Raw genomic sequence first — 27,876 nt, 5'->3', positions numbered from 1 at the left:
AAATATGTTCATATGGAACTGTAAATGTATTGTGCTGCGTTTCACGCTTTAGGGACAGTTACTGTGGGTGTCCAGGTAGCTCTTAAGCTGCACTTTGAAATAAAAGGTCTCATCAGTCACTGTGATCTTTTTCTTCAGAGTCTGGAAGCTCCTCTCCAGAGACCGTGTGATATTTTGCTGCTCAACCCTCATCTCGTCAGTCTCCATGTTTCTGTCCTCAATGTCCTTCTTCAGGCCATTGAACTGTAGCATGGACAAAGTCAGCCAGTTGAAAAGAGTTAGTAATATAAAGTTAGCAATTTCAGGTTAAAGTAAGACCAGTAACTTTTAAAGCGTGTTCACAAGACTTCAGGCTGAAAATAACTTGTTTTAACTACGACTTGAGTCACGACACATTATCACAATCAGATAAGAAGAACCGTTTTTATCAGATGATTCACTAGTGGTCTCACAATCCCCCGTGTTTTCAAAAACAGGGTCACTTGTCTGAAGCAAAGCTATTTTGGGTTTTTGGGACTGAGTTGATGTAAGCAGCGCTCATGTAATTCATGGTAAGAGATCTTCATTAGCACCACAGCTGGCACTGCAGCCAGGCATTTACCTGGAACTGATAATTACAGATATGAACTTTTCTTCAGTAGATTAATGGCCATTTACACTTTCAGCTGCAAGCCTGAGCCTTTAGGCCCTAGGGGCTCAATGCAGGACACAGCTGATCCTGCTTTGAGACACCTACAAGAAGTATTTAAGGATTGTCTGTATTTGAGTTCAGAATGTGGACTTCTTTTTGTCAGTGCATATTCTCTTTCAGCTTGAATAGAGACCATGTCCATACATAAGCCTTTGTCTGCATGCAAGCAAATAAATTCAGACTTCATATTTTTTCAGCAACTTTGGCCAGAGTCCTGAGAAGAGGTCTAATCAGGCACCTCAAGTGAAAACACCTGTGTGGGTGAGCTGAGGCATGAATAGCTTTCAAGAAAGACAACAATTAACATTCACAAAATGAACACAATACTTGGACAATTTTGATCGTATACCTAACTGAAATGTTGGTTTCAGTTGCGAACACAATGTTGAACAATATGATAATTAATTTCAGCTTTTGTGAAAGAAAAAAAAAACACTGGTAAATAAAAGCAAGTGGGTCAAAAGTTAAGCTGGAAGTAGGGCCATAAACAGTATGTCTGACAAACAAGGTCACTGCGATTTGTGTGTTCCTATTATTATGAGGATGAATAGGGATTTTACTGTTGCATGTACATGCACTGCACATTAAATATAAGCACTTAAAAGAGCAAAATATAAAATACTTAAATAAAATTCCTCATCATTGGCCTAACAATCTACAATATAAAAGTGAGCCCTTCAGAGGATATGTAGGTTATATTGCATAATCACACCAAAATGCTAACCCATCCAATAGCTTTTTTGTGTATAACATTAAAAAATAATGGAGGAATAGTCCACAGAGTGCTCTATATGTACTTGACAATATGCTGAAGGATATACAACTTCAATATACAGACGGACGAGAAGTTGTTGGGAGATATGGCGGCATCGAGAAATGTGATTTGCTGAGCGGTAATCAGAAAGATAAGGAAGCCGGAGATAAATGAGTGGACGATGAGTCGGTGAGGAAGGCAATTATTTGGGGGGAGGAACACACTGAAGGGAGGAGAGATGGGATAGAGAAGAGTGGGCAAAGGGAGGATGAAAGACAGAGACAGAGGGAGGCACAGAGAGGGTAAAAACAAAGGGAAGAAGTGATAAATGGAAGGACAAGTGAGGAAGAGATGAGAGGTAAGAGTGAGAGGAAAATGTAATCAGTCACTCCTATAAGTCACACTCAGTCAGTTACTGCTCCACATACCATATCAAATATATAGTTAATTCTGATCTGCAATAAACACACACACGTATGCAGATGGTAGAAATGATAAATGAATTGGGATGAAGAAGGAGCAAAAAAAGAAATAAATGTACACACACACACACAGTAGTTACTGTTGAAGTGTGGTGTCAGGTAACCATGCATGTGTTAAATTTGCTGTCAGGACATGCATTTTTATTCCCCATAAATGAAAGCGATCTATTAGCTGTTGTGAGGAAGTTAGCAGAGCACAGAAGGCCTAAGTATGGCCAGATGGACTAACTAGCTGGCTGGCAGGAAGTAACAGGCTGTACGCTTCTTTTTGATTGGCTCTAATTATGATCTACTGCCGTGCCTCCCAGAGAATTGCTGACTGGGTGATGTGTGTTGTACGTGTGTGTGCTTGCACACGCTCATTTGCGGTGAATCCAGAGTTTTCAGAGGGAAAACAGGACAGGCTAAGGTGCAGAGCAGGTAGAAAGCGGTTTGTGTTGACGTGAGGAGTGGCCATGTCAGTGTCTCAGCAAAGTACTGGATTTGTTGCAGTGTTCCAGTAGTTCTTTTTTTGAGGTAAGTTACACCTGTTTCACTGGTTTTGAGTATTATCTGAAAAACAGACAGGTACGATATAGAAAACCATGATCATGATGTTTGTCACCAATGATTCTGGAGTTTATATTCACGCTTTCTTGTCAGTTTCAGGCAGCTGAAAATCCAAGGCTCAGTCTGAGTAAGCAAGCTGCAACCACTCTGGCTAATTGAAATAGACACCATTCAATCAGGGCAAACATGTCACCAAGCATGTTAGTGGCATGAAATTGCCGCTAATAACTTAAACAGAACAAGTGAAATTAAGTTTGGAAACCCTGGCTTCTTGTGGAGAACACGTTTTTTGACTTAATATTTTGGTTGAAAAATGTCTCTCACTGACTTCCATAGCACATTCACAATATGAATCTGTTTTTCAGCCAGTGTCCAGCAGCCATCAGAAGAACTGCATCTCAATTGACTTTCAACTTGACCCTGTAAACAGACAACATGGACACAACATCCTTGTAGTGCTGATAATGGAAATTTTAACATCTACACTTTCATTCCAGCTATGCAAACCATCTGCTGTGGAAGATCGTATGATTCAATCAAAAGCTCCAGAACAGCTATTAAATGGACTTTGAGGTGAGATTGTTTTGTCAAATATAGTTTCAGTCTCTTCAACACACAATGCCCACCACTCCCTACTCTTCCTTTCTCCTTACTTTGTTTCTTTGTTCCCAAATTTCTTTTCCATCATCGATCTTCTCCGCTTTCAGTCTCCATTCTCCTTATCTTCTCAGTCACCCTTCCTTCCTCTTCATTACCCCCTCATCGTCCTTTCTCCTGCCCCTCCGTCCTCCTCCCTTGTCCTGCTCTTTTTTCCTCCCTTCCCTCTTCTCTCCTCTTTCCTCCTCTTTCAGAGGGAGCTGCTCTACATGCCAGACCTCTCCCCTTGCCTTCTCTTCTCATCCAGCCTCTAATCAGATCAATTCACTATTCCATTCACAGGGATATAATAAGGTGATTATGCATGGGTGCTGCGCTGCTCCTACCCATACTTTCACACACATACACACACCCTGCCCCTTTAGCATTGATGGAAGTTGACGTCTCTTTTCCCTTAAAAATTCTGTGGATGTCCTCCGTCAGAGAAAGCTGGCAACCTGGTGCTCCCCTGATTAATTTGTCTCTTCTCTTCTAATCAGTGTCAGGATAGAGGAAGGACGCAGAGATGGAGGAACAAGGGAGAGAAGGAGGAAGTCAGGAGAGAGGAAAGCAAATAACTAAGAGAGGAAGGTGCCTCTAAACGTTTGATTAGAATCCACCAAGAGACCTCTTTAGATCAAACCCCAAAAGCTCAACACGCAGACGAACAAACAGGGATGCATGACCTCTACTGCTGCAGTTCAGCAGTCATACCCTCATTCTAAAAGAATATATCAGGCCTTGGAGAGCTGTGATCATAATGATAATGCATACTACACCTTAATGTGGTAAATGCTACATGGCTAGCACAGATCACTGAATGATCTGTCAGGGACACATGGATGATTTTACCACAAATGATAAAAAGCCAAAAGGCCAATCTCCTAAAAACAAAGGCTCTCAGTCTGTTACCTTAGTTTGAAAGAGGTGGAAAAGAGAAAGGCAGAGACGCACACAAGAGTGACAGGAGAAAAAAAAAAAAACGAGACATAGAGGGGAATGGAAGAGGAAGCTCACTACTGAAAGGCAGAGGAGGGTTGTTATTTTGTGGAGTATTCAGTGTGTGTCCTAGCCCAGTGATCCACCAGGGCACTGCAATGCAAGTATGCAATTTTCACTTCATTTAGACAAGGAGAAAGCAGACGATGGGAGGGGAGCAAATAAAGAAAGTCTCAGAGAAGTGCTGATACATAAAATGACTCGGTTGGGCAATAGAACACCTGCCCATATGTGGGAATAATACACTGATTGGCTGAAGAGTCAAATGCTCCCATGAAAGCAAACCATGCAGCCTTATGAAGCCCATTATCTCTCACTCTGTGTAGGTATGCTACAGCTCATATGTAAAGCATTAAAGGTAGATGATGGTGAATGCAATATGTGCATGACAATGCCACAGAGTGCAAGCTGTTCTGAATAATGTAAAAATACAATTAAGGACAAATAAATATTTAGCTGTTTAACTTGAAGGGGTGAAGAAATCAAGAGCTAAACTGACTAACCAGGGTGTGTGCATGTGATACCTTAATCAGCCCCTGCTTCGTGCTTACAAGAGCAAAGTCATCAGGATGATAGTTTTGCATTCTGAAGTGTGATAAACATCCCAGCCTCTAGGCGCTGCTAGTGGTCCTTAAATTCTTTTCTTTTTTTTTTTTTTTTTTAACTTGATAACGATTTTGGTTTCCCTTAAGGGAATTTGTATGTTGAATGCAGCACCACTATCACCTCTTCTTAAATCTCCATTATTGATTTAAAGGATCTCTGATCACACCCTGTTTCAGAAGAAGGAGAGGATCTAATAAGAAGGATTTTCCCTTTTGAATGTTGCCCAATAATAGATTTTCTATGAAGTGCAAACAGATGCCAGGGAATCTGTGCAAAACGTCAAAAGGAGGAGATGATCTGGAGAACCTCTGATAACAAAATGTTACCTGTTTTGTTTTTTCTGAAGTCAATGTTTTTTTTTTTTTTTATTTATTTATTTATTTTACAATTGTAAGAATTATATGAAGTCCCTTGATTGATGACTGCTCTTTCCTCACTGCACTCTCTCCCATTCTGCAAAATGTATGTATGTATAGGTATGACTTTATGACTGTTATTTTAAGTATTTTATTTTCCACCCTGATCACTCCTTGTTATTCAGAATTTGGCTGCACAGCTGCTTTCTGGGCCACAGGCTGAGGCTGGACCAAAGGAAGCTGGGACATAGCATCTGACTGGGATGTGTTCTGAACACTGGGCTGTGTTTAATTCCAGGTCTGATGGGAGGAAGACACTGGGCTGCAAGCCTGCACATAGAGCACTTGTTCTCACTTTGACAGTTGGTGACTCTGTGGCCAAGGTTGTAGAATGTCATGAAGGTATTTTAGATGAAACTCACCACTGTGGGTAGAGACCTGTCCAAATTTCACAAATATTTTCTTCACAGCAATTTTTAGTGAGGACTTGAATGACAGCATTATTTATTTATGGCTGTTTCTTTTAGTGTAAACTGTTTCCAAAATGAGTTGCAGTGTTCATTCTTCACTGTGGAAATAGTATTTTGCCAAAAAAAAAAAAAAATCCTCACTCAAGGTATACTTACTTACTTACAAGACTTCTTCCCCAACATTCAGCCACATCATATACATCACCTGTTATCACACGAATACATTTCCTCTGCATTCATACATTAATTCCTATACATACTCATGTGATGACAATCAAACCATATCCCTGACGACTGAAGAAACTTCATCTGCTGATGAAGTGGCTGAAAGCTCCAGAAGATTCCCGCCTGAAGAACTCAGACACAACACATTATAATAACAACACTAACATTCACTCTTTCACGCCAGATACACACCTTCACCAACACATTTCCGTCTTACACAGAACTGGACAAATAAGGAAGAGAAGCAGGTGGATGAGCTACTATAGCAGGAGACTATATGAACATTAACTTTGCCCTCTTGTCTCCCCTGCTCATCTTCACTATTGTTCACTTACTGTCACCATGACAGTATTATTCAGCTTCAAGGAAGGCTGTTCATGAATGCTGATTTGACCCGGTCTGCCCACTCTTAACTCTGTGGTAATAGCTCTAAAGACACATTATACCTTATTCTTAAGAGCTAAAGTCTCTGTTTTATATACCTTGCAAAACCCCCAAAGTCTTACCATGCACTGAGAGATGAATCCATGCCTTTGCCTCTGGTCTCAGAACAAGGAGAGTGCATTTTATTCTGCTGGTCTGTAAAACATGGACAAAGAAGAGTCAACGTGTTTGTCCTCTTAAATAAAAACCTCATTACAGTGCCAAAAGATGCAAGTCATACCAATCTGAATTATAGCCTTCCACAGATAATTTTCTAATGATTTACAAAATGGCCTGATGTGAGCTTTGCGCTCCTCCCAGTCTTTGGAGGTGGACAACGTCTGATGCTTAATGGCTCTGTTTGTGGCTGGTCCAGAGTGATGCACGGGTATAGGCCATCTCCTCTGCAGTCATGTCACGGATGTTTTGATGGAAGGCGAGGGAATGAACATCCACTCAAGACAGGACAGATCAGGGCAAAATGACCTAAAATAGCATTCCCAGTAATTTATCCAGACTATTGTTTACTTGCACATCACCAAATCTCCTCAGGTTGATCGATTGCCATGGGAGCTAAACCACTCATCCAACATAGGCCCAGACATTCATGACTGTGTTCTTTTTTTTTGTCCCCAAGCTCCAGCAAACAGGAATAACTCTAAGAGAGGAACTTGACAGAGTGAATCCAGCTTATTTTCAATCTGCTGTCAGGAAGCGGCCTGTCGCTCTGAGATGAAGAGTGACAGTGAGATGTGAATTCAATGGACTGCAGTTCTGTCTGGCTCAAGCGATTATAATGACAGAAATGGAAATTATGGTATTTTTCCCTTTGAAGACATCTCGGAGTCGGGATCTGACCATGCAGAGAATGGAGGAATTAAGGGTGGTGAAATACAAATCGTAAATATCGATTTCCATTACAATAGAAAGAATGTCACTCTCAGGGGGATCAGACTGTTTCTGCTTTGAGGACTAGGAGGATAAGCCTCTGAAAGAGACTGATGGCATCTTAAATGAACAGTGGTTAGGCATCACAGAAGTCCCCAGTCTTCTGTCTATCCTATGTCTAACTGGTATTTGTGTTAGAGTAACTTTTCCAGCCTTTTGAGCTCTGAAACAAATGAAATTTGCATATTGTAACACCAATCTAAATGTCTCTGACATTATGCTGAAAAGAGGGGAAAAGATCGTTTTTTCTTTGGGAGTTTAAAAAACAAATCTCATCCCATTATATCAAGAAAAAGTAGTAGGCTAACTTTTTAATACCTAATCTGTACTGGTAATAATTTAATCCATGCTACAATTAGTGACTGTTGAAGATGACTCAGACTATCAGTAATGCAAATCTAAGAACAGCACAGCACAGTTTTAGTAAGCACACTCAAATGCATGTCTTGGTCTTACTGAAAACGTTTCATGCAAATGTAAGAGCTGTGTGTTTGTATGGGCCCCGACAACCGTAGGGCTCTAATGTAATGTAATTTGTCTTGTGGTCAGATGTAGAATATTATGGTTGAAAACTCTTAATACAACCCTTGGTCGGGTTGAGATCCTTGCTTGACTACTTAAGAGGAATCCGTCTCAAGTGGCATTTTGAGTAAGATCAAGTTACTTTCATGGTCTGTGGCTGAAGCACACCATTAGCATTCAGTACACCCTGACTGCAAACCCTCCACTCACAACTGTTACGTGACTACAAACGATGAATACAAACTGTCTTTAGGCAACATAAAAGTGAATGATTATGTTTCACACCCTTTATCTTGCTACAGTTTACAGCGACAATGCTGCAGGTTGTACACCGTAGCTCTGACTTTCTCTGTGTACTTCAAGTTTGGACATTTGGCGCTGATGGCCTTTGGATGCTCTCTCTAGGCAAAGCAACAAAATTTGTGTAGGAAGATCTTTGTGGGGTTGCAGTAGATTGATGTCCAACACAGCTATTTTTGGGGTTATTTTTAAGGTAAAAACTGATTTAATGTCTTATATGTAAATTACATTCACAAGATCAATAAGAAAAAAAAAAAGAACTCTGCACCTAGACAGATGTAAACTTTTGATGAACAATATCTGCTCTGAAATGAACACAAATAAAAGTAGCTTTAGTCAAAGAAGCAAAGTCAGAGTAGCCCCTGTCTTGATCTTCCCTACAGGCCAAATCTACAGTGACACCGGGCCAACTCTGCAGCCAGTTCTCTCAGTCATTGTCGTGTCAAAGTGACAGGAATTGACTAGGGGAGAGAGCTTTGGAAAAGTGACATCGATAGTTTCCTTCTTGTCCAGGTGGCAAGTTAAACTCATGAGGCTTCAGTTACACAATCAGACTCATAAAGACTTGAAGTAGATTCTTTAAGAGAAAATCCTCTCACCAAATTTAACAGCTTGATGAAAGGTTTTGGCTTCTCCTCTACAAATCACAACCATATTGATACTGTGAATTATTAAGCTTTAGGTTCATCTATGTAATCCTATATATATATATATATATATATATATATATATATATATGTATGTATATATATATATATATATATATATATATATATATATATATATATATATATATATATATATATATATATATAGTTTATATTAATGTTGATTTAAATCATTTCCAAAGCTCAAAAACTGTAATTATCGAATATTAGAGATAATAGTAGACATCATAAAGTCTATGCTTCTCTTCAATCTGCTCAGATGCACAACAGCACCTCCAGGAGGTACAATAGCACAATAGGTAATGGAGATTATTTTCTTTTCTTCTATTTTTTTATTTTTATTCTTTTACATGAACGGTTGGGAAATAATTTTTGTTCTACACGTGAAATATACACGTGAAACAAATTTGCAGTCCTTCAGAAAATGCAATTAATGATAAAATATATTGATATGGATCAGTAAAAAACGTAATTTCAATTTTAAAAAAAACATAGATTTTCGCTCACTTTTCAAGGTATTATTATACAATATTTGTATATAATCATTGGCGCCAGCATGTTTTGGTTTGGTTTGGTTTTTTTTTCTTTAACATGTAGGAACTCTTGGTCTCGCACAAACGTTCCGCCGGCGGACTGTGCTGGTAGGACATTCAGCACCGTCACTTCCTCCCCACGTGAATCGCTCCGGACATGTGAGGCGCTGTACGTCCACAGAGGTTTTATTCGCGGTTTAAACTCAGTAGATCACATATTTGCTTTCTATGGTTATCGATAATAAGACCATGGAGTTAGTAGAAGAGGAGGCGCTGCTCGGTCAGGAGTCAGAGGAGGAAAACAGTGAATTATCAGACGATGAGGTGAGTTTACTCCTATCAACCAAATTTGTTTTTCCTCCATATATCCTACTACTTACACAGTAATCGCATTTATAGGCCTGTAAATCTTACTGCTGTAAAACTGACTGTGCTGGACTCTGTAAAGTGTTTTACTTATACAAAATTGTACGTGAGAGACAAACTTGTTTGCAGTTAGCTGAGAAGGCAACGTTAGCAAAGACGAAATTCATATTCTGTACTTTGCTAATGTCGCTTTAGTCACAACTTTGGTTACACTAAAGTTTAGTGTAACCTGCTGTGAATGCGTTCATACATTCATCATACACTTGGCAGTAAGAGCGTTTTATTGAAGTATGATGAAGCTAACCCAATTTTGTTTTCTTTAGCTTCAAGAAGCCTTCGCCAAAGGGTTGCTGAAGCCAGGGATGAACCTTCTGGTGGATAAACCTAAAAAGTTTGCCAACAATGTGGTGAGTGAGTCAACATTGTGAAGCATTCATATTTAAGATGCTTGTCCAGCTTTGGTGCACATCTGTGACTGGTTAGCTATGGCATGTACTGTAGGAAAGAAAACACATCTAAATGACTGTGCCACTGAAAATCAGAATAATCCATGCTGCGCATGATTATGCTAGTACTGGTGTTACACACTTGAACATGTCTTAATTAACATGTTGTGTTGCAGGAGGGGTTGAAACAGTGCCTTGCTGACTTCCGTAAAGACCTTCCCTGGGTGGAGAGGTTGGATATGACCAACTTGCCAGTTGATGCCATTGTTTCCAAGGCTGAAGGGAAAGCTCCTAGTCTTACCAATGGAGAACTCAATGCAGATGATGATTTCCAGAGGGAGATGTTCTTGTAAGTGACCATATTATGATGCAGTTTGATAAAAATGTTAATCCATTTAACAGATGGACTTCACAAACATCAAATTATTGTTTCCATTTGTTAAAAACATCTGAACGCTGTTACAGACAAGGCTATATGTTCTGTTGTTGTCAACTTGCAGCTACCGTCAAGCTCAAGCTACTGTCCTTGAGGCGTTGCCCCTCTTAAACAAGCACGGCATAGCCACCACGAGGCCTGACGATTACTTTGCAGAGATGGCCAAGTCAGATCAGCACATGCAGAAGGTGAGTAGTTTCTTTATGGGAAAGCTCTTGTCTCTTACAGTATAACACAAGTGAAGAAGACGACTTTAACACCCACGGCTTTCTGCTAATTCTATTACTTCATTTGTATATCTTAAACTAGCAGTGGTGTATTGAATAGCTTGACATTTGAAATCTACCATAATGCCTCTGTTCTAACATTATTGTAAATATTGTTTTGATGATGGAGACACTGAGAACCTTTTGTTCCTTACCTTAATTAATCTATGATATGAGTGGGCCGTTGACATTTCCTCGCCCTCAGTGGCTCAGGAACTCAGCACGGTTGCTCCTTCTCACCAGTGACCTTAAATCCAAATACTGGCACAAACATACAAGTTTTCCCTTTTTCTGTCCAGATCAGGAAAAAGCTCATCTCAAAGCAGATGATACTGGAGAAGTCGGAGAAGGCCAAGAAGCTGCGTGAGCAAAGGAAGTTTGGCAAAAAGGTTGGTCCCTGTTTTTACCGTTACCATTACTCTCTCATACGTCTTGTTCCGGGAGAGTTTAAAAAACCTTTTTTACATGTAGGATATAGTTGCCTGTGTATGCAACCTACAGACCTGCCTTTACACAGTTTGTCATTGGTGTGTAATGATAATGGAAAGTATGCAAAGATGAATCCCAGGGTATTATCTTTGTGGTGCGTCAAGCTAAAAGAAGCTCATTTGGTGTTAGGAGTTAACATAAATTTTGAATGTGTGCCAGGTCCAAATAGAAGTGATCCAGAAGAGGCAGAAAGAGAAGAAGGCTATGATGTCTGCTGTAAAGAAATACCAGAAAGGTGGGTTTTTTCATTTTTCCTTTAAAATTGAATTAGTGCACACTAAAATATGAATTTGTGAGAATGTGTTCAAATTCAGTTTGAGGTGTAATATTTGTGATCACCCCCACTCCCAGGAATGACAGACAAACTGGATTTCTTGGAGGGAGACCAGAAGGCTGGTAAAGACTCTTCTCAGGGCTCAAAGAAAGCGTTGAACAAGAAGGGGTAAGGTGTCACATTCCAGCCGTGTGCTTTGCAATCCTAAATATCAGGCTTAATAAATCTTAACTCCTGAAGGTTCACAGAAAGTTAAAATTTAGCTGATGTTTTTGTAGCCCCAACGCCAAGAGAAAATACAAGGACCAGAAGTTTGGCTTTGGAGGCAAGAAGAGTGGAAAGAAGTGGAATACCAAAGAGAGCTACAACGATGTTTCCAGTTTCCGCGCCAAGATGGCCCATGCAAAGGGCGGCAAGGGAGGGAAGAAAGGCAAAGGAGGAAAACAAAATGTGAGTCACGCACACATAAAACAGTCCTGACTGATTAACTGAATGCAAAAATTTTGTCAGAGGAAATAACAGAGTTACTGGAAATATTTTTTTAAACTTTGGCTTTCAGAAACGCCCAGGCAAGGCCGTACGCAAGAAAATGAAGGCTCGCTCGTAAAACCTGACAGACTGGTCAACAGGCTGGACTAAGACTTGCTTTTATAGGCAGGATTTCCCACACCTGCTCCCCAGTCTGTCCTCAGTACACCTCAGGAGACATGTAGGGGAAATCTCCCACGCTTTTTGTACAATATGCTTTCTGTAAACTGTGTCTGGATTGATATGGAGGAATCTATACACCCCCTTGAAGCCACAGAGAGAGAGAGTTGTCCTGCCATATTGCCAAGGAAGCTGAAGGACACTGTTGGTTAAGAAAAGTCGAGCAGACTGCATAGAGCTACCCACAATGCAAAGTGATTTTCCCACATGCAGTTTCCATAAGGCTTGTACCGAAAAAGAGAATCTGAATGTGAAGAAACCGTCATAGACATGTTTTTGTTGTTTGTGGCTCTTGTCGTCTCTGTGTGCCTGACAAATGAGGCAGTTTTAAAGCCACTTTCAGGAATTCTACCCTGGTACCCCCGGAGTTTGGTGTATTCTGTTTTATTTTTTTCTAACTCAGCTCCTTGTCTCATTGATTCTCTCTCCTGTGACATGACATTTTATAATATTGAGCAGCTGTCAGCGTTGCCCTTTCCCATTCATTAATATGATTAGTATGTGATGGGCCTGTGTGCTTTGTATAGACCTGTGCAAATGTTTCCCCTGCAAGTGTTTTTCTTAGTTTGCAAAGATGGAAATATAAAAGGGCAACTTCTGGTGCTGACGCCTGTGTGTTTGTATGATAAACAAATAAATCGGGACACAGGTGTTCACTTCATGGTGATCTCCATTCTGTATTTAATGGTCTAATTTGACCATCGCAGGGTAGATTCTTTGTGTTTGGTGACGTCTGTGCTGAGTCGGTAGAAACTGAGTCTCTTGTCATTGCGGTTCAATGGAATCTGGGGAAATAAAATGGTCAGATTTAGCATTTGATCAGGAGATACAGCTGGATTTAAATGACCATTACTTAAGACCAGAGAACAGCTTATGCTTCGATGGTTCATTTTGGGTTTGACTGTTGATACACACAAGTTTCAAGCTCAATTTTAACTAATAATGCGAAGTTGTACACATTGCAGCACAATTTTGCCAATTTTACAGAGTTTACCATTGTGATCAGTCCTTGTATGCACATCTCTATAAATCAGTTCTCTTTGGGTCTGTTATATTTCTGCTTTCTGTGGCTCCCTGCAGTTCAGTTATTAACTCGAATGAGCAGTCAGAGCATGTTTTCCTCACCAGTGGAGCTGACACCCATCCTATCTCCTGGCTCTCAGTCAGTGGCATTGTGTACTTCTTGGTGGGCTCCTGGCGGGCCTTGTGGAAGGCCTTGATGAAGTCCGCTGGAAAAGAGAGATGTACATGCATGATGTGTGACACAGATGTTTCCAAACCTTCATTGTCTCTAACTGCTCCACCCTGCTTGGTATCACATGGGTTTGGAGTAAGGTGATAGTGTCTTTAACTGATATTTATCCAGGATAGAAGAAAAGAGCAAAAACATTTTCTTTGTCTTTAGTTTTAAGGGGATCAGTGTAAACTTACAGTTCTCTGCAATTGCTTCAGTCGGTTTCCTGGACATGGGCTTGTCTGGCAGGATATGCACTGAAAGGTAATTAAGACATATGCACACACATTGTGACAAGAAAGGCAATATACAATGCAACAAGCTGTACAGTTTAATAGCAGATACAGCCGGCTTTTTATATTAGACACAACTATACATTTTGTTTTGTGTTATTTCGATGTTTCACTTAAGTAGCCCCAAATGGTCTTTATATTTCCAATATTTATATTGGACCGTGACCGTCTGTGATCTCATTTAGAGCTATTTAAGATAACAACCACCCCCCCCCCAAAAAATAGTAGTTTGCTCACACTTCCTGTGTGGATTGATGCTGAACTCCGTGTGAAGCTTCTGGTGTCTTTGCTCTTTCCGTATCGTCTCAACGTGAATCGCGTTTTGATGGACCAAATCCCGTTTCTCGTTCGCTGCCATGTTGAAAAGTAAAAAACTAAAACTCTTTCAGCGACGTGTTTGGGGTATAGGTCGGACTTCTGTGGCCGTCACCTAGCAACCATAAACACAGCCCGAAGCTGCAGTAGCAGGATCAGACCACACGATGGCGCAACGCGCTCGGATTTGGTCGTGATGAGGGCGCATAACAGCCTAAGAGAGTACTTTCTGAGTTTGCATAATAATGATGTTTTTATTATTATTATTGATTAATCTGTTAATTATTAGTGTTGTTGTTATTGTTTTTTTTTATTAATCAGTCACTCCTGTGGTCTATAAAATATTTCAGTTTACTATCAAGACATTAAAAATGTCAGCTGAAACTGCTGATTTTTTTGAAGTGATTAATTGATTCTCAAAATAGTTTCCCATTAATTTTCTGTCAACTGACTAATCTAGTGATCAGGTAATGGTTGCAGTTTTTACATTATAAATATACTCAGTGTACAATACATCCCACGGGTGCTTTGCATTTGTTCCATTTCTCAGTTTAAATCTATGAAGTCTAAAGCACTTTGCTGTGTTATTGCTATTCAGTCCTTTTAAAAACATCCTCAGAAGTTAATAAAGACAAGGATTCAGAGTGAAATTTGGGTGCCGCATTTTTCCCACAGTGACTGTTGAGCATGTTTATAGTAAACATGCTCAGGTTTATGGACACTACATTCAGTGTTAGATCTAAAATTTTTGCAACATTTTCTCTCAGATTTTCTCTACTTTGGATGATAAGGTTACTCATCAACAAATCTTGTTGATGTTGAAATATGGCTGGTCTGGTCTCTCAGAGCTTTGCAGTCTTCCAGAAGCCATTTGTTCATCCTAACACACGCCGTATTTCCTTCAAAGCACCACTGCTTTGTGCCATGTTGAAAATGTTTGCCTGGAGCAAACAAACCCATCAAAATGTGGTGGAAGAGCACTGAATGAATGAATCTGTCCAAGCCGCGTGAAAATGCCTGAGTACAGTGTGATATTTTTTTTTTTTTTTTTTGCTTGCATATGTTTTCTTAGGGCGACACATGACAGTTGAGGCATTTTTCTCAGTTCACTCACCAGGACTGTCTGCTGTAAGTCTACACAAACTCACACACCAGCCTGAGTGTATGCGTGTGTGAAGGCATCTGCGAAACCTAATGGCTTTGAACATTTCACACAAACAAGAAACAAACTTTTCGGAAAGTAATGAGAAATACCCAGAAGACCAGTGACCTTGTGACAGTGCAGTGTGTGTTAAAAAAAAAAAAAAAGAAAAAAAGAAAAATAGAGTGGCATTTCTTCACATTCTTTTGGAGTACACTTGACTTCCCCTGTTCTCTGCGGTGTCACAAATCACACATAAATAACAGCACTTTCACATCTTGTAAATAGTACTTCTGGTTGGGTGGTTGCTGTGGGTGCGCCGATAAACTTCCAGCGCTGCCTGCTGACTTCTCACCACTTGTCTCCTCGCATAAGGATATCTTATTTCATTTCCCTTTCATTTGGTTTCTCCTCTTCCTCCTCCTCCTCCTCTTTTTCCATCCTCCCTCCCTTCACACTGTCCTGTTTTCCTCAGAAGTAATCATTTTGTTTTTATGCTCGCTCTCCCGTTCCTGTCTTTGTCAGCTTTGTGAACGTAACGTGTTTGTGTATGTGCGCGCATGCTTCTTCTCACACTAACAGACAACTTAATAAACGCTGAGATGTTCAACCCTTGGTTCCTGTCTCATAACCTGATTTGAGCTTTATTGGCCCAGCGTGAAAGATATAATGGAAACAGGTAATAACTCAAACACTAGAAGGGCTGGGGGAGAGATTTCAGTGATTCCAGTGTGGGTGGGTGACAAGTCCCCTGTGGTGTTTGTGTGTGTGTGTGCGAGGAAGAGTGAGCAATATGTATTACGGGAAGATGGGTGGGTTTGTGGTGTCAAGCTTTGTTTCCTGGCTCCTGTCACAGTGTCGGAGTGAGTTATCATCAAGGCAGCTTTTGAGTTCCTCAGGCTGGGAACAGTCAAAGGCCAGTTTGTGAGTTTGTTCAAACTCCACATGCCAGGGAAGGTGCTGCAGATGGTGTGTGATTTGATAAAATATGACAAGGTTTTAGCTTACGATTTCCCATCCTCCCCCTCTAACATGTATAGTTAATGAGGTGTTTTAAGCCATTTGTATGTTCAGTAATGTGTGTTAACAAAAGGACTGAATCGCCATCATAGTAGGAAGAAAGCATTTTGTTTGGAGAATTATTAATGACCTGCTAATGTGAGGTGAAGTGTGGTGAAAGCTTTATCTTGTTAAGGTTTGAGGATGTGATTAAATGGCATGCCATTTTCATTTTGGTGCTTTGTCTAGTCGCTTCGTCACCAGGAAAATTTTAAATGCACAACTTTTCATGCTTTTTTTTGTAGCCTCGATGTTGACATTCATGTAAAATTTTGAATTAAGTTACGGGTGCCATGTTTTCTTTCTCTACCATTATCTTATTTTCTGTCTCTCTCCACTTTTTGTTTCTTTTTTTTGTATGTTCTATTTTATTATTTTTATACATCAAAAAAACATTTGATATCCTTCATCAGTCAGACTCTTCCCTTAGATGTTGGCCTTATGAGTTCTGGATTTTTTATATTTATTTCAACAATGGATTCTTAGCAGAGAATAGTACAATGCCATGGACACTACTTTTTTCTTTCCATTGTGGAAATTTTTGATGATTTCATTGTGTGCAATAGTGTGTCAATATGAAAAAGTGATCCACAGAATATCTCACATTCAGACTCCAAGAAGAGATGTTAAGAAATGTACAGAGTGAGACTTACATCCACTTGTAGTGTGAATGCCCTTTCTCAGCATCCTCTCTTCTCCCTGCACATCACTTGTACCTTCGTTCAAGCTAACTCTGTGCCCCAGCACCAGCCTCTGACCTTTCCTAACAACACTGTGTTTTAATTACCAAGCGCGCCCCCCATCGCCTGCTAATTAAAACACTGTGTCATGTAGTGAAACTAAAGAAGGAGCGAGGTTAGACTTGCACTTTGCTTTGCGATCAATAAGTCATAACCAAAAAATACCAAGGCCCCCTGCTTTGAAAAAAATGAAAAAGCTTTTAATAAATTAACTCAGCGCCTACTTGTTTCATGTCATGTAATCAGCCGTTTTCTCCACCATTGCTCCAACATAAAACAAACGAAAGGCGCGCCCTTTTTTTCCCGTCACACTCTCATCTAATCTACACTAACATGTGTATGATGGCTAATGAAAGCCACCGATATAAGAGGAGGAAATGTTTGCTGAGGTTTTTAACCTTAATGAAATACCCCTGTAGCTCTTGCTCTAGTGGCTGCTGACCGTTGCTTGGAGTGACTGTGACTGAGATTCAAAGGAAGCTGTGCCATTTTCAATCAAGCACCACTTAATAAAAATGTAAATTGATTTTCTGTTGCACAAATGCAGTATGGGATGGAATTTTAAAGAGCTGCTTTCACTGAAAATGCACCAGTATGACCAGTGATAAGCAAATGATGGAAGAGCACTGTAACCTTTAAAATTAAGACACGCACAACTTCTGTTTGCAATACATTTATGGCACATCCAAGGGTAGATCATGTCTTGTATGTGCATTGCCCTGCGGTAAATACTTTTTTAAATTTCAGTGAGCACATATCTGTGATAATTTGTGAACTGGCAATTATCAATATATATAAAACGCTAAAAATTGGACGTATAAGTTACTTCTTAACCAAAGAACAGTATGTGTAGTATGTAATTGTGTAGTGTAAATAGTGTGCATCTAGTTTTGGAATGACATACCTGCATTCTTGTGTCATCCTTATATGAATTAAGGATGATTTTCTGGATTCTTACACAACAAAATATGCCATTTCCTTCCAATATGGCTCGTATGACCCTTACAAAAATGATTTAAATGTGTTTTCTGATCCACCACCTATATGATTAGGGTACGATTAGGTTAATGCAACTACAGCAGGAATTAGCAGTACTTCCTCCTTCTGTTTATACAATACTAATTTGCAACAGTAAATATGTTTTTAAAGTAATGTAATTTATAAAAGGTTCAAAGCTGAAGTTTCTCAACTGACAAGATTCAAAGAATTTGTTAGGAAGCAAACTAAGCTGTGCAGTGATCTCCAGCAAAGACTGTGAGAAAGCGGTTTTGTGGTTTGGCTCTGGACCCCCGTGTCTGCTCTGTCTGTGGCTGCCAGTCAACCAGAACTCTAATCTAACAGCAGATAGGATCCCTCCCATCTCAGTCCTTTGTCTCCTCACGTACTGCGATAATAATTTATCTCAACTTTTTATCTGATTTTTTTTTTTTTTTGTGTGTGACCCTAGTAGTGGGACTGTGGGTGTTTACTTATCTGATTATGGATTTTTAGTCCCCTCTCTTTTCAACAGCTCATGTTTGGAGAAGCAGGGCACCTTTACAAACATAGAAACACACACACACACACACACACACCTCTGCTCTGTGACTTTACTATCTATTCACCTTGCACTGGAAACAACAGGTGATAGGAGACCACATGCTTAGGTACATGCATAAACACACACATACACACTTGTGCTTTCCAGTTTGTTTTGATAGTTTTATAGGTGTCTGGGGCTCACTGGAGACGCTGTGGCCGTGGGAAAGCTGTCTTCCCATCAGATGGTAGCTCTGTGTCACCATGGCTCTTGTCTGTAATCTCCTGTTTTGTCTCACTGAAGGAGACTTTCTCAGGTAGGACAGAGCAAAGCAGAGATTGCTGCAGCATAGATTAGGATAGACCTCACTGGAGATGACTATACCACAATGTCAGTTCCTCAAAGATAGAAGACACACATATTCAGCATGTCATATATGATATGTTGAATATAGATATGGAAATGGTGGTAGAATAATGGGCAATTCTTTACCTTTAAGCTGTTGTTAGTTTGTTGATTTTTGCTCTGTGGTGGAGCCGAAAACTCCATGGTTACAGTGTTTTATGGCTATGAGGTTTTATGGCTATATTTATTTATTTATTTATTTATTTTAAAATACAAATTATGTTCTGTTGCAGAATTCACAAAAACTAATTCAGCTGTATTGTCTCCAACTGCTGGGAGAATGACTGATTTCAAGTGAAATGGAGAAGCGCTGGAAGAAGAAACCTTCCTAGCTATCGTGAGGTAGCTAGCTAAATCCCGCCAGATAAATATGTAGCTAACTAAGCTACTTGGCTACCTTCATCACTGTCAGTTACACAGTCACAGGATTATGATCATTAAAAAAAATTTAACTGTGCCCCTCAAAATGCTCAAAATGTCCTTTGGCAACTCTGTGAGTTGTAAGCTTAGGCTTGTCTCACAACACTTATCTTGTGCTGCATTTAAGGGGATCATAATCAAATTCTTTCCTCATATTTGCCCCCTGAGTGCAGTGGCTTGTCTTCATTATCAGTGATGGCCTGCAGTGGGTGTGTCAGATTGATGGGTTTTCTCTGTCTTGCCTGCTGGCATGAGCAAGTGATTAACTCCACGTAAGCTGGGTAAGTGGTAGCAAGACAGGACACCCCTGGGTTTGTATGGGCTTATTCGTGTGTGCATGTGTGTGTGTGTATGGATATATGAGATGAAACATGAATGAGTTTGAGTGTGAGAGATTGTTTGCGCGTGGTGACTCACACGCCATTGATTTACTGAAGAAATTGTGTTTTCGCTCTCCACCCCAGTGACTCACTTATCACCTGGCTGTGTGTTTGGCCTTCTAGCGAATACAACACCACTCTGAGTTCATAACACATGCAGGGTTGTACACATATGCACATCCAAAGTACACTCATGCATCAGCAAACTCATAACAATTCATCTCTTTTCATCACAGCTCCAGATGTGGCATCCTGTGCATGTGAGCAGTTGTTGTTGATGTGGGGTTGCTGGATTTTGTGTAATTACTGGGAATGCTCTATGCAAACATACTGTTAAATACACACTCACTTTGTACAGACATCTTTGACACTTAGCCAGGTATACACACTCTCTGTCACTGCCTGTTTCTGCTCCAGAATCAGCACGAGTTATCTGCTAAACACACACCAAAAATAATTAGGTGCTGACATTTATTGACATTCATTTTTAAAGAGAGGATGAGTGCACACATTGTATCACAAACCTTTCACTCACTACAACCTTAAATATACATACACCACCTGGTGGCAATATATAATCAGTGATCAACGAGTTACTAGATAAACCTGAGTTTATGGCAACAGACTTTTCAATATTAAAAACAAGTTGAAAAAAGAAAGCATCAACTGCTGTGTACATTATGAGGTAACACTGAAAGTTACAGGTCCATAACAATTTTCCAGAAAAAACAATGTCATTTGGTGCTATTTACCAAATAGAAAACCTTGCAGACCCATATAAACCCAATTAAATTGTTGGAAATGTTGTTCTTCTTACACTGAATTATGTGATTGCCTGCAGACAAACTTAATATTGTTACATGCTTAGGTGACCTGCTGTACACTGACTAAAAAAGAATAAGTTATGGTTGCAATTACCCAAAAGTGCACCACCTGAAGAGCTGTTTGTATTTCCCCTTGAGATGATAGCAAATTCCTTTGTTTTTCAAGGAGCCTTTGTAGAATATTACTGAGAAATTCTACACCTGTAAAAGAGACATAACATGAAAACTATACCTCTTAGGACCATGGCTCAAAATGTCCACATGTCCCAAAAACCCAACCTAAGCAAAGTAAGCTAAACATAAGGGATACAAACAAATGGACAAATAGACCTGTATTCATTTAGCCATTACAGGGCAGACAGTACATAGTTAGGAGTAATGGAATAATATAAAAACATAAAATGAAATACAAGCAACATTTTAAAGATGATTTCATCAGTGGAAAAAAAAAAAAGCAAGTCAGCCTCTATGTGCCAGTTGCTCAGTGTCCAACTTCTTTCTTGGTTTTATTACAAGTGTGGGGTTTGCTCCTCTGACTCCTCTGTGGTCCTGTTTGGTTTCCCGAAGCCATCATGACTCACTCAACTGCCTGCTCATCCCTCCCTTATTCCCTCATCACCCTCGCAGCATAAAAAGAGGTCACTTTTTCGGTACCACTAAGCCAAATTGTCTATGTTGCCAGGCAACATAGACAATTTGGCATTCCAACCATTTCTCTTACCTGTACTTGTTTTCCTGTTACCTGCCTGTAATCAATTTTCTGCCTCACCTGCCTGTCTGATTACCTGCTTTCCTGCCTCAGCCCCTTTCTGATTTGTTTTCCTTATGTGCGTGTGCCTGGTGAATGTGAACTGCCTTTCACCATGTTCATTATGTCCACGTCTGCATTTTGGACCAGTTAACTGTTGCCAACTTCAAGTCACCCTGTCTATCTTTTTCTCACACCACCAAAGGTGTATTGAAGAAGAACAAATGTTTACCTCAAAGCAATATGCATATCACTTTGTTGTAAGCTGTGTGTTTTTGTTTTGTTTTAATGTTCTAATTTGGACAGAGGGAAAAGACAGGAGTTGAGAAAAGTCATGCAGCTCAACATCATGAGCAGTGGAAGTCTAATTTGAGTAAATTCAAATGAGTTTGCAGGCATATCCAACCTTTTAATTTGTTTGGGAGAATTCTGTCCAAATGAATTCATGTCAGGAGAAAAGATTTGCCTTAGGAAAGTGGAAAACAATTTCAAAGTCTCATAATGTTCTTATTGGTCCTCTGTGCAGCTCAGACGTCTAACAGCTCACTAAAGCTTTATCACAACATGAAACAGGCCATTTTCATGATTTCACATTATTTTTTTTAATGTGCTGATTTTCACTGCCATTGTGAAAAAACAGAGTAGATCACATTCAGTCTTTAATGGTGGCCCTCCCCTCCTTTTTTCAAAACATCTTCTGAGGGAATAATTTGGAGAACTACAGTAAATGTAGCATGAGAAAAGTGAGATGAGCCATGAATCCCTGTCTGTGAATTTGCTCACACAATCATCTCCACATAGGTTTTCAGTCCAGTACTTAAGTGACTGTCCATTAAAAGAGACTTTTGGCATTCAGAGCATTTGGGCTAAGATACACAGGCTACTATTTTAGGCAATGTCAGTAGACAGTGTTTGCAGTCAAGAGATAGGCCACAGGGAAGGGGACTGACACTGAGGACAAAATCCTTGATCTTGATCATTAAAAAAAAAACGCTAGTGGGCTTGACAGTCAGCAGTAAAACTGGGGTTGGGTGATGTTGACCAGATTGGCTCATGATCATGTCTGCAGTGAAACATCATGATGGATGATCACGAGGGGGTGGGGGGTAGATAGCTGGCCTCTACGGTGCAGCACACAGTGCAGCATCTTGCAGGGACTCTGAGCTCAAACACTGAGGTTCAAACGATACCCAGGTTCACTAAGCTCAGATGCTGATAATCATTAGCAAGGCAGTGTAGAAAACATTCAGCTGCAGCTTCTTATTTAATCTGGTGCTGAGCGTCACTTTCGGTGGTTAAACTGACAAACCTCACTGGTTGTACATCATATCAGCTGTCACTAAATAGTGTTAATTCTGTCAATGACTTGATGATAAGCGTAAATAACATTTGGTTGTTGTCAATGTGTATGATCTCTACATGTTGATGTCTGTACTGATGACAGCAGTACTGACAGAACTTCAGCACTATCTCAGGGTGTTAGAGGAGTGCAAGTGAGTTTTGAGGACAAGGGTTTGATCCTTTTCAGCCTCACCAAATTTTGAAGTCCAACCCCTAAAGACTCAAATGCTCTAAGCGACATAGCTCCAAAGTGTCTGACCAAATAGCTTAGGGTGTTAGAGCACTGCTCTGAAGTTTTGAGGTTTAAGGTTTGAACCTTAGAATTAGGATTTTGTCCAAGAACCAGCTCGAGTGGCTCTGAAAAATAGAGGACTGTGTGGAAGGTTTCAGTTGTGTGATTGATCCTTATGAAGCTCAGGGAATTTTGAAGTTGAACACTCAAAGTGAAGACTGAAACGTGATCAGACGGAAGCTCCCAGTGCAAAGGGGACTTGGTGGGCATGGTGGAGTTTTTTTGTTTGCAACCATAAGGCAAGGGCCTACATTGGCCCTGTGTTATGCCTCCCCTCTGCTGCTGCCAATGCTCACTGTTGTCCAAGCACACACAGGAAATATCTGCATTTGTTATGCCAACAGGGCCCTATTCATACACGGTGATGCCGTTTGGTTTATGGAACGGCCTTGCAATGTTTCAGCATTTAATGAATAGCGTTGTGTCATACTTGGAAGGTTGTTCTGTTTATCTAGACGATTTGGTCATTTACACTGACACTTCGCATTCTCACCTTGAGGATTTGGCTGAGGCGCAGATCACCACAAAAAAGGCTAAATGCGAGTTTGCTATGGCTACAGTGACATTGGCTGAGTCTCCACAACCAAGAACCAAAAAGGAACTGTTGCCCCTTCAGCGTCTGGTGGGGTATTATAGAAGCTTCTACAAAAAAGCTTCCACAAATGTGCTGACTCTGACTGAGCTACTGAAGGCCAAGGCAAAATTTGTGTGGTTGCCTGTCTATCAGCAAGCCTTTGATAATGTAAAGTCTCTGTTTTACTCTTGCCCTGTTTCAGACACTCCACGGATTGATCAGGTGTTCATATTCCAGGTAGACACCAATCAGGTGAGAGCAGATGCCGTCTTGCTTTAGGGGGATGACCAGGAGGTGGGGAGGCCAGTCAGCTTCATTTTAAAAAGGTTGAACAGTCACCACCTTAATTATTGTTTTAGACAAAGAAGCTTTACCTTCAGATTAGCAGCAACCCCCTCTGCCCCATGCCCTGTGCTGTTTACTACCTCAGTAGTTTGCATCATTAACCCTATGTAGCTGTGGGGCTAATAACACAAACCCAAGTGTCCATGGCCCAGATCTCCTGAATAGGGGGAATGTTGGGAGAGAGCGATGGGGTTATCACTCGTGTCAAATTCCTGGCCAAAGTGGCCACTTTGTTTGAGAAAAAGATCTGGCTTTGTCACGGCTTGGCAGTCATTCATTCCCCTCGAGTGAAAGGAGCTCAAGACAGCGGAACAAGACCCCAAAAGATATTGTCACTGCAGCATGGAGATCTTTGTGATTCCAAAGCAACACTTTATTTTTCCATTACTGTTGAAATTTTACATGGCTCATGGCTTTATTCAGTAAATGTCATGGCTTGTTGGCCCATTAGACACATTCACGTTCAGTCATGATCCACCACATCATTTCTCCTGTCATCAATCAGAAAACAATCTATTTTGTACCAGGTCTGAAAAACTGGCTGCTTAGAGATTTGAGATTTTCATCTGGCAGTGATTTGAGACACTGAAAGCGAAGAGGGACACTTAATCACTCCCAACACAGACTTAGTGAAAGACTCCAAGCCAACCATGACATGCAGGTATAATAAATACATCAAGTCATCAATTAGGAAACTTAAAATATATATAACTTGGCAGGGAGTTTAAGGTTCAAGGTGTAGTTGGCCATTATTGAGTGTGTATCAGCACAGATATAATACGGTGTGATGATGGCTAAGGTCACACAGAAGATTATGTTTCTATGTGCTGCTTTTTGCTAGGAAAAGTGACTCATACAAGAGTTAGTGTAACATTACCCGGTACCAGAATTAAGTTAAAGGACATTTCAAATGTATCAGAAACATGAGATGTCAGTGATGCATGTTGCAAAACACAAGTTCTGATATGCATTAGCAACAAGTCAGTAAGAGTCAGTAAGATTCCTCATCACTTCCTGAAAGAAAACCTTTCTACTTCAACTTTACTGGAAATCTTGGCCTGCGTTTAGAAAGTTCTGTGTGTTACAACTTAAAATATTTCCTCTCCTTGATGGATTACTACACACATGCTCTTGGAACAGTGTCATTTTTGAAGGTTGAGAAATCAGAACCAAATTGCTGCTCCAGCCTTCTCCCTCTCTTTCCCGTTGACAGTCCAGCTAAATGTCAAATCTGTCAACGGCTACCACTTTACCCCAAGCGACAAAAGAGGGGTCAGGTTGCTGCTGCGGTTCAGTGTTTGCTAGGAACCAGGAGAGGCTTGACACATGAGAGGCTGGATTCTGCAGTTAAAGATATTTCACTCAAGTACAACATTTGTATTTAATCTTAACACATATTTAACCCAGTATGACATTGTTGAGTGTAAAGCCCTCTCTAATGTGTTTCTTCTCAGTTTAGCCTTTTCAAACCAATTAAACTTATGTAAATTCCATAAATAAACAATGGTATTCAAATAATGGCTGAGACACAAATGAACGGCTATCAGTAGTGGAAAAATAAGAGTAGCAACAAAGCAGCAAAGAGTGGACTGGAATTAATCAGTGAATGACAGTATGGTATTTCTGCTCTGATGAAATTAGTGTTAGAAAAATAGGAATTATACTGAATTTATTAAGACAACAGTGAACCGTTTTGATTTTATATTAACCAGGGAACAAAAGAAATGCCTGGTTTTCTTTGTCATTGAGGTAAATATATGAGAACCATTAACTATTATTTAAGGATTTATGGAAGGCGGTCAAAGCTTACTGAGAGCTGATTGAGAGATGAAACAAAAACGTAAAGTGAGGGCTTAAAGTGAAGAAGTACATGTGAAATGGAAAAGCTTACCTCACTGGTGCATCAGTTTTTGGAAAATTGTTTTTACTTGTGCTAATACTGGATGGATGTGGGCAGGAGACATTTTTAATGGCTGATGTTGAGATACTTGAATGACAGGTGCTGTCAGACCCAGTTTGACTAACTTGCGTCTTTTGCTTACCGAAAAGATGGCCGATCAGACATCCACTGAAAGACACTAAGGTATGGTGTCATCACCCCAAGTTTTCAGCCATTACATCAGCCAGTAAAACTGGCTGTGACTCTGATGTAATTTCTTTCATTTTCTCCATTTTATACTCCTCCATCTCTCAGCATCACCCTCTATCTCTTTCATCATTTCCTTCATATTCCACCATTCAGACATTACTCGCCTCAAAAACATCTCGTCCAGAAAACAATGAAACTGGATGAGGGACCAAAAAAAAAAAGAAAGAAAGAAAGAAAAGCAAACAGAGAAGTAAACAGTTTCTTCTCTGAACTTCAATTAGACTATTTATCAATAGGAGTGTCTGGTTCTAAAGTGAAAGATGGGAACCACGTTCACTCATTCACTTTTTGATTTGGCTGTGCCTGGAGGAGAGCAGATAGAGATTGATGAGCTTATTAAATCCAAATGGACTCCCAGACAGACAGCTCATTAAAACTACAGTGTTTGGAGCCCTTCACAATGCAGGTCAGTGGTGTAGCAGCTTATCGAAATCGAGCTTGTCCATCATAAAGAAACTAAGGACATTTAAAAAGAAGATACCAATTGTTTTTCAGCTGTCAGCCTAAGTACTTGAAAGAAGACTTTAATGGATGTATCTGTCAACTGTTTTTATATTGTCAAGGCAATGCTACATCAGAAATAGTGAAGCATGGCCCAATAACGTCTCACTTGTTTAGACTTGTTGTTTCATGAAGCTTTGGATACAAATCAGTGAAAGAGTTTAACAGTTTGGTGTTCGTGAAGTCTCTGAGTGAATTCTTGAACTTCTGTTCTGTATTCATGGTCTACACAAAGTCAAACCAAATAGGCCAGAAGCTTTGTTTATATAATTTTCTGTTTTTGAGGGATTACTTTGATCTATAAAATGTCACTGTGCATCATGTTTTAGTTGATTTGTACTCACTTTTGCTTTTTTTGTTTCCTGGAATGTTGCTTTGCTCTTCTTAACTTGCTTTGGCCCCCAGAGCCCATGAGAGCTTGGAGATTGATTGATGAAGAGAGCTTGCCAGTCTTTTTCTTAACATACAGGTCGGCCATTGCTCCACTTCTATCATCTTCACACGCCCCTCCAGATTGATACAGAGCCCTTTCCATGTGACTCCTGGATTTCAAAATGCTGGCTGAACTGCAAAGAGAGAACAAACTGTTTTATCTGCATCCAGATCCCTGCCCCTGCTTCAAACATACACTTTAAACAAAAAAAAAAAAAAGTTTAACTGACATTTGCTGTGTAGTTGTATTGTACAATGTGTGGCAACATCATGTAGGATGGCTTGGGTTTGTGTGTGTCTGGGTTTGAGTGTGTGAAGTGAAAAGAGAGGTGGAGCGTCATTCTGCTGGTTAAGTGTTCCCCTGTGCTCTCCAATGGCGGGTAAACTGCTGACTGGCACTTTCCAGTACCAAGATTGAAACCATGTTCAATATATAGCTTCACATACACACATACACACACACACACACACACACACACACACACACACACACACACACACACTCACACTCGTGCATGCACTTACTATATACACACACCTGGAGGGCTTACATGGCTTTACATAGAGTGCTGGTCCTCAGCCAGCAGCTGCTGCCAACAACCCATCATCACACTTTTCACCTGGCAGTGTCTCGACAGTCCATCCTTTTACAGCCCTCTTGTTAAAATGTGCAAGCATTTGTGTACAATATGCCTCAGTGTGTGCGAGTACAGGTGTTAATATATGTTTCTCTAATATGGTAATGAGTCAGAAAATAAAGTGCTGGCAAAGTGAGTTGTATGCACCAAGACACAGAACAACAGTGAAAGCTGTTTATATGCACAGGGCCTCATTCCAGCCACATTATGTCTTGTAATAGGCTTCATCTTTAACTGATTACATTTGTTCCCATAACAGCAGCTGCCAGTGATGTATTACTTCACTATATATACTCGTACTATGATGTCTCAAATATAGAAAGAGAGAATATAAAAGTTTAGATTGACCCTGAAGCCAGATGATGAGTAAAGAGTTACA

At 40.1% G+C, this 27,876-nt stretch overlaps 2 protein-coding genes across 2 annotated transcripts; one reads left to right on the top strand and one right to left on the bottom strand.

Moving 5' to 3' along the window:
- The first annotated feature begins 9,298 nt into the window (after positions 1-9,298).
- ebna1bp2 (EBNA1 binding protein 2) lies at positions 9,299-15,333 on the top strand. Its single transcript, XM_041040874.1, has 9 exons — positions 9,299-9,486; positions 9,852-9,935; positions 10,151-10,323; positions 10,475-10,598; positions 10,976-11,065; positions 11,325-11,400; positions 11,517-11,607; positions 11,718-11,889; positions 11,999-15,333. The coding sequence occupies exons 1-9, from the start codon at positions 9,391-9,393 to the stop codon at positions 12,044-12,046; spliced, it is 954 nt and encodes a 317-aa protein (XP_040896808.1). The 5' UTR covers positions 9,299-9,390; the 3' UTR covers positions 12,047-15,333.
- fam183a (family with sequence similarity 183 member A) lies at positions 12,816-14,032 on the bottom strand. The gene is made up of 4 exons (XM_041040875.1): positions 13,912-14,032; positions 13,579-13,638; positions 13,273-13,376; positions 12,816-12,932 (listed from the first exon to the last, which is right to left on the bottom strand). The coding sequence occupies exons 1-4, from the start codon at positions 14,030-14,032 to the stop codon at positions 12,837-12,839; spliced, it is 381 nt and encodes a 126-aa protein (XP_040896809.1). The 3' UTR covers positions 12,816-12,836.
- Positions 15,334-27,876: the final 12,543 nt, after the last annotated feature.

Source organism: Toxotes jaculatrix, chromosome 6 (genome assembly GCF_017976425.1).
Source record: "Toxotes jaculatrix isolate fToxJac2 chromosome 6, fToxJac2.pri, whole genome shotgun sequence".
Lineage (NCBI taxonomy): Eukaryota > Metazoa > Chordata > Actinopteri > Toxotidae > Toxotes > Toxotes jaculatrix.
This window is presented reverse-complemented; position numbering and strand designations above follow the sequence as displayed.

What these genes read in the sequence shown, in the direction of transcription:
- ebna1bp2 (XM_041040874.1), top strand. Translation starts at nt 9,391, where the DNA reads ATGGTTATCGATAATAAGACCATGGAGTTAGTAGAAGAGGAGGCGCTG. An exon ending in GTGAATTATCAGACGATGAG is followed by an intron (nt 9,487 to 9,851) that starts GTGAGTTTACTC and finishes TGTTTTCTTTAG; the next exon opens with CTTCAAGAAGCCTTCGCCAA. An exon ending in AAAAGTTTGCCAACAATGTG is followed by an intron (nt 9,936 to 10,150) that starts GTGAGTGAGTCA and finishes GTTGTGTTGCAG; the next exon opens with GAGGGGTTGAAACAGTGCCT.
- fam183a (XM_041040875.1), bottom strand. Translation starts at nt 14,032, where the DNA reads ATGGCAGCGAACGAGAAACGGGATTTGGTCCATCAAAACGCGATTCAC. An exon ending in TGAAGCAATTGCAGAGAACT is followed by an intron (nt 13,377 to 13,578) that starts GTAAGTTTACAC and finishes TCTCTTTTCCAG; the next exon opens with CGGACTTCATCAAGGCCTTC. An exon ending in GATGGGTGTCAGCTCCACTG is followed by an intron (nt 12,933 to 13,272) that starts GTGAGGAAAACA and finishes TTATTTCCCCAG; the next exon opens with ATTCCATTGAACCGCAATGA.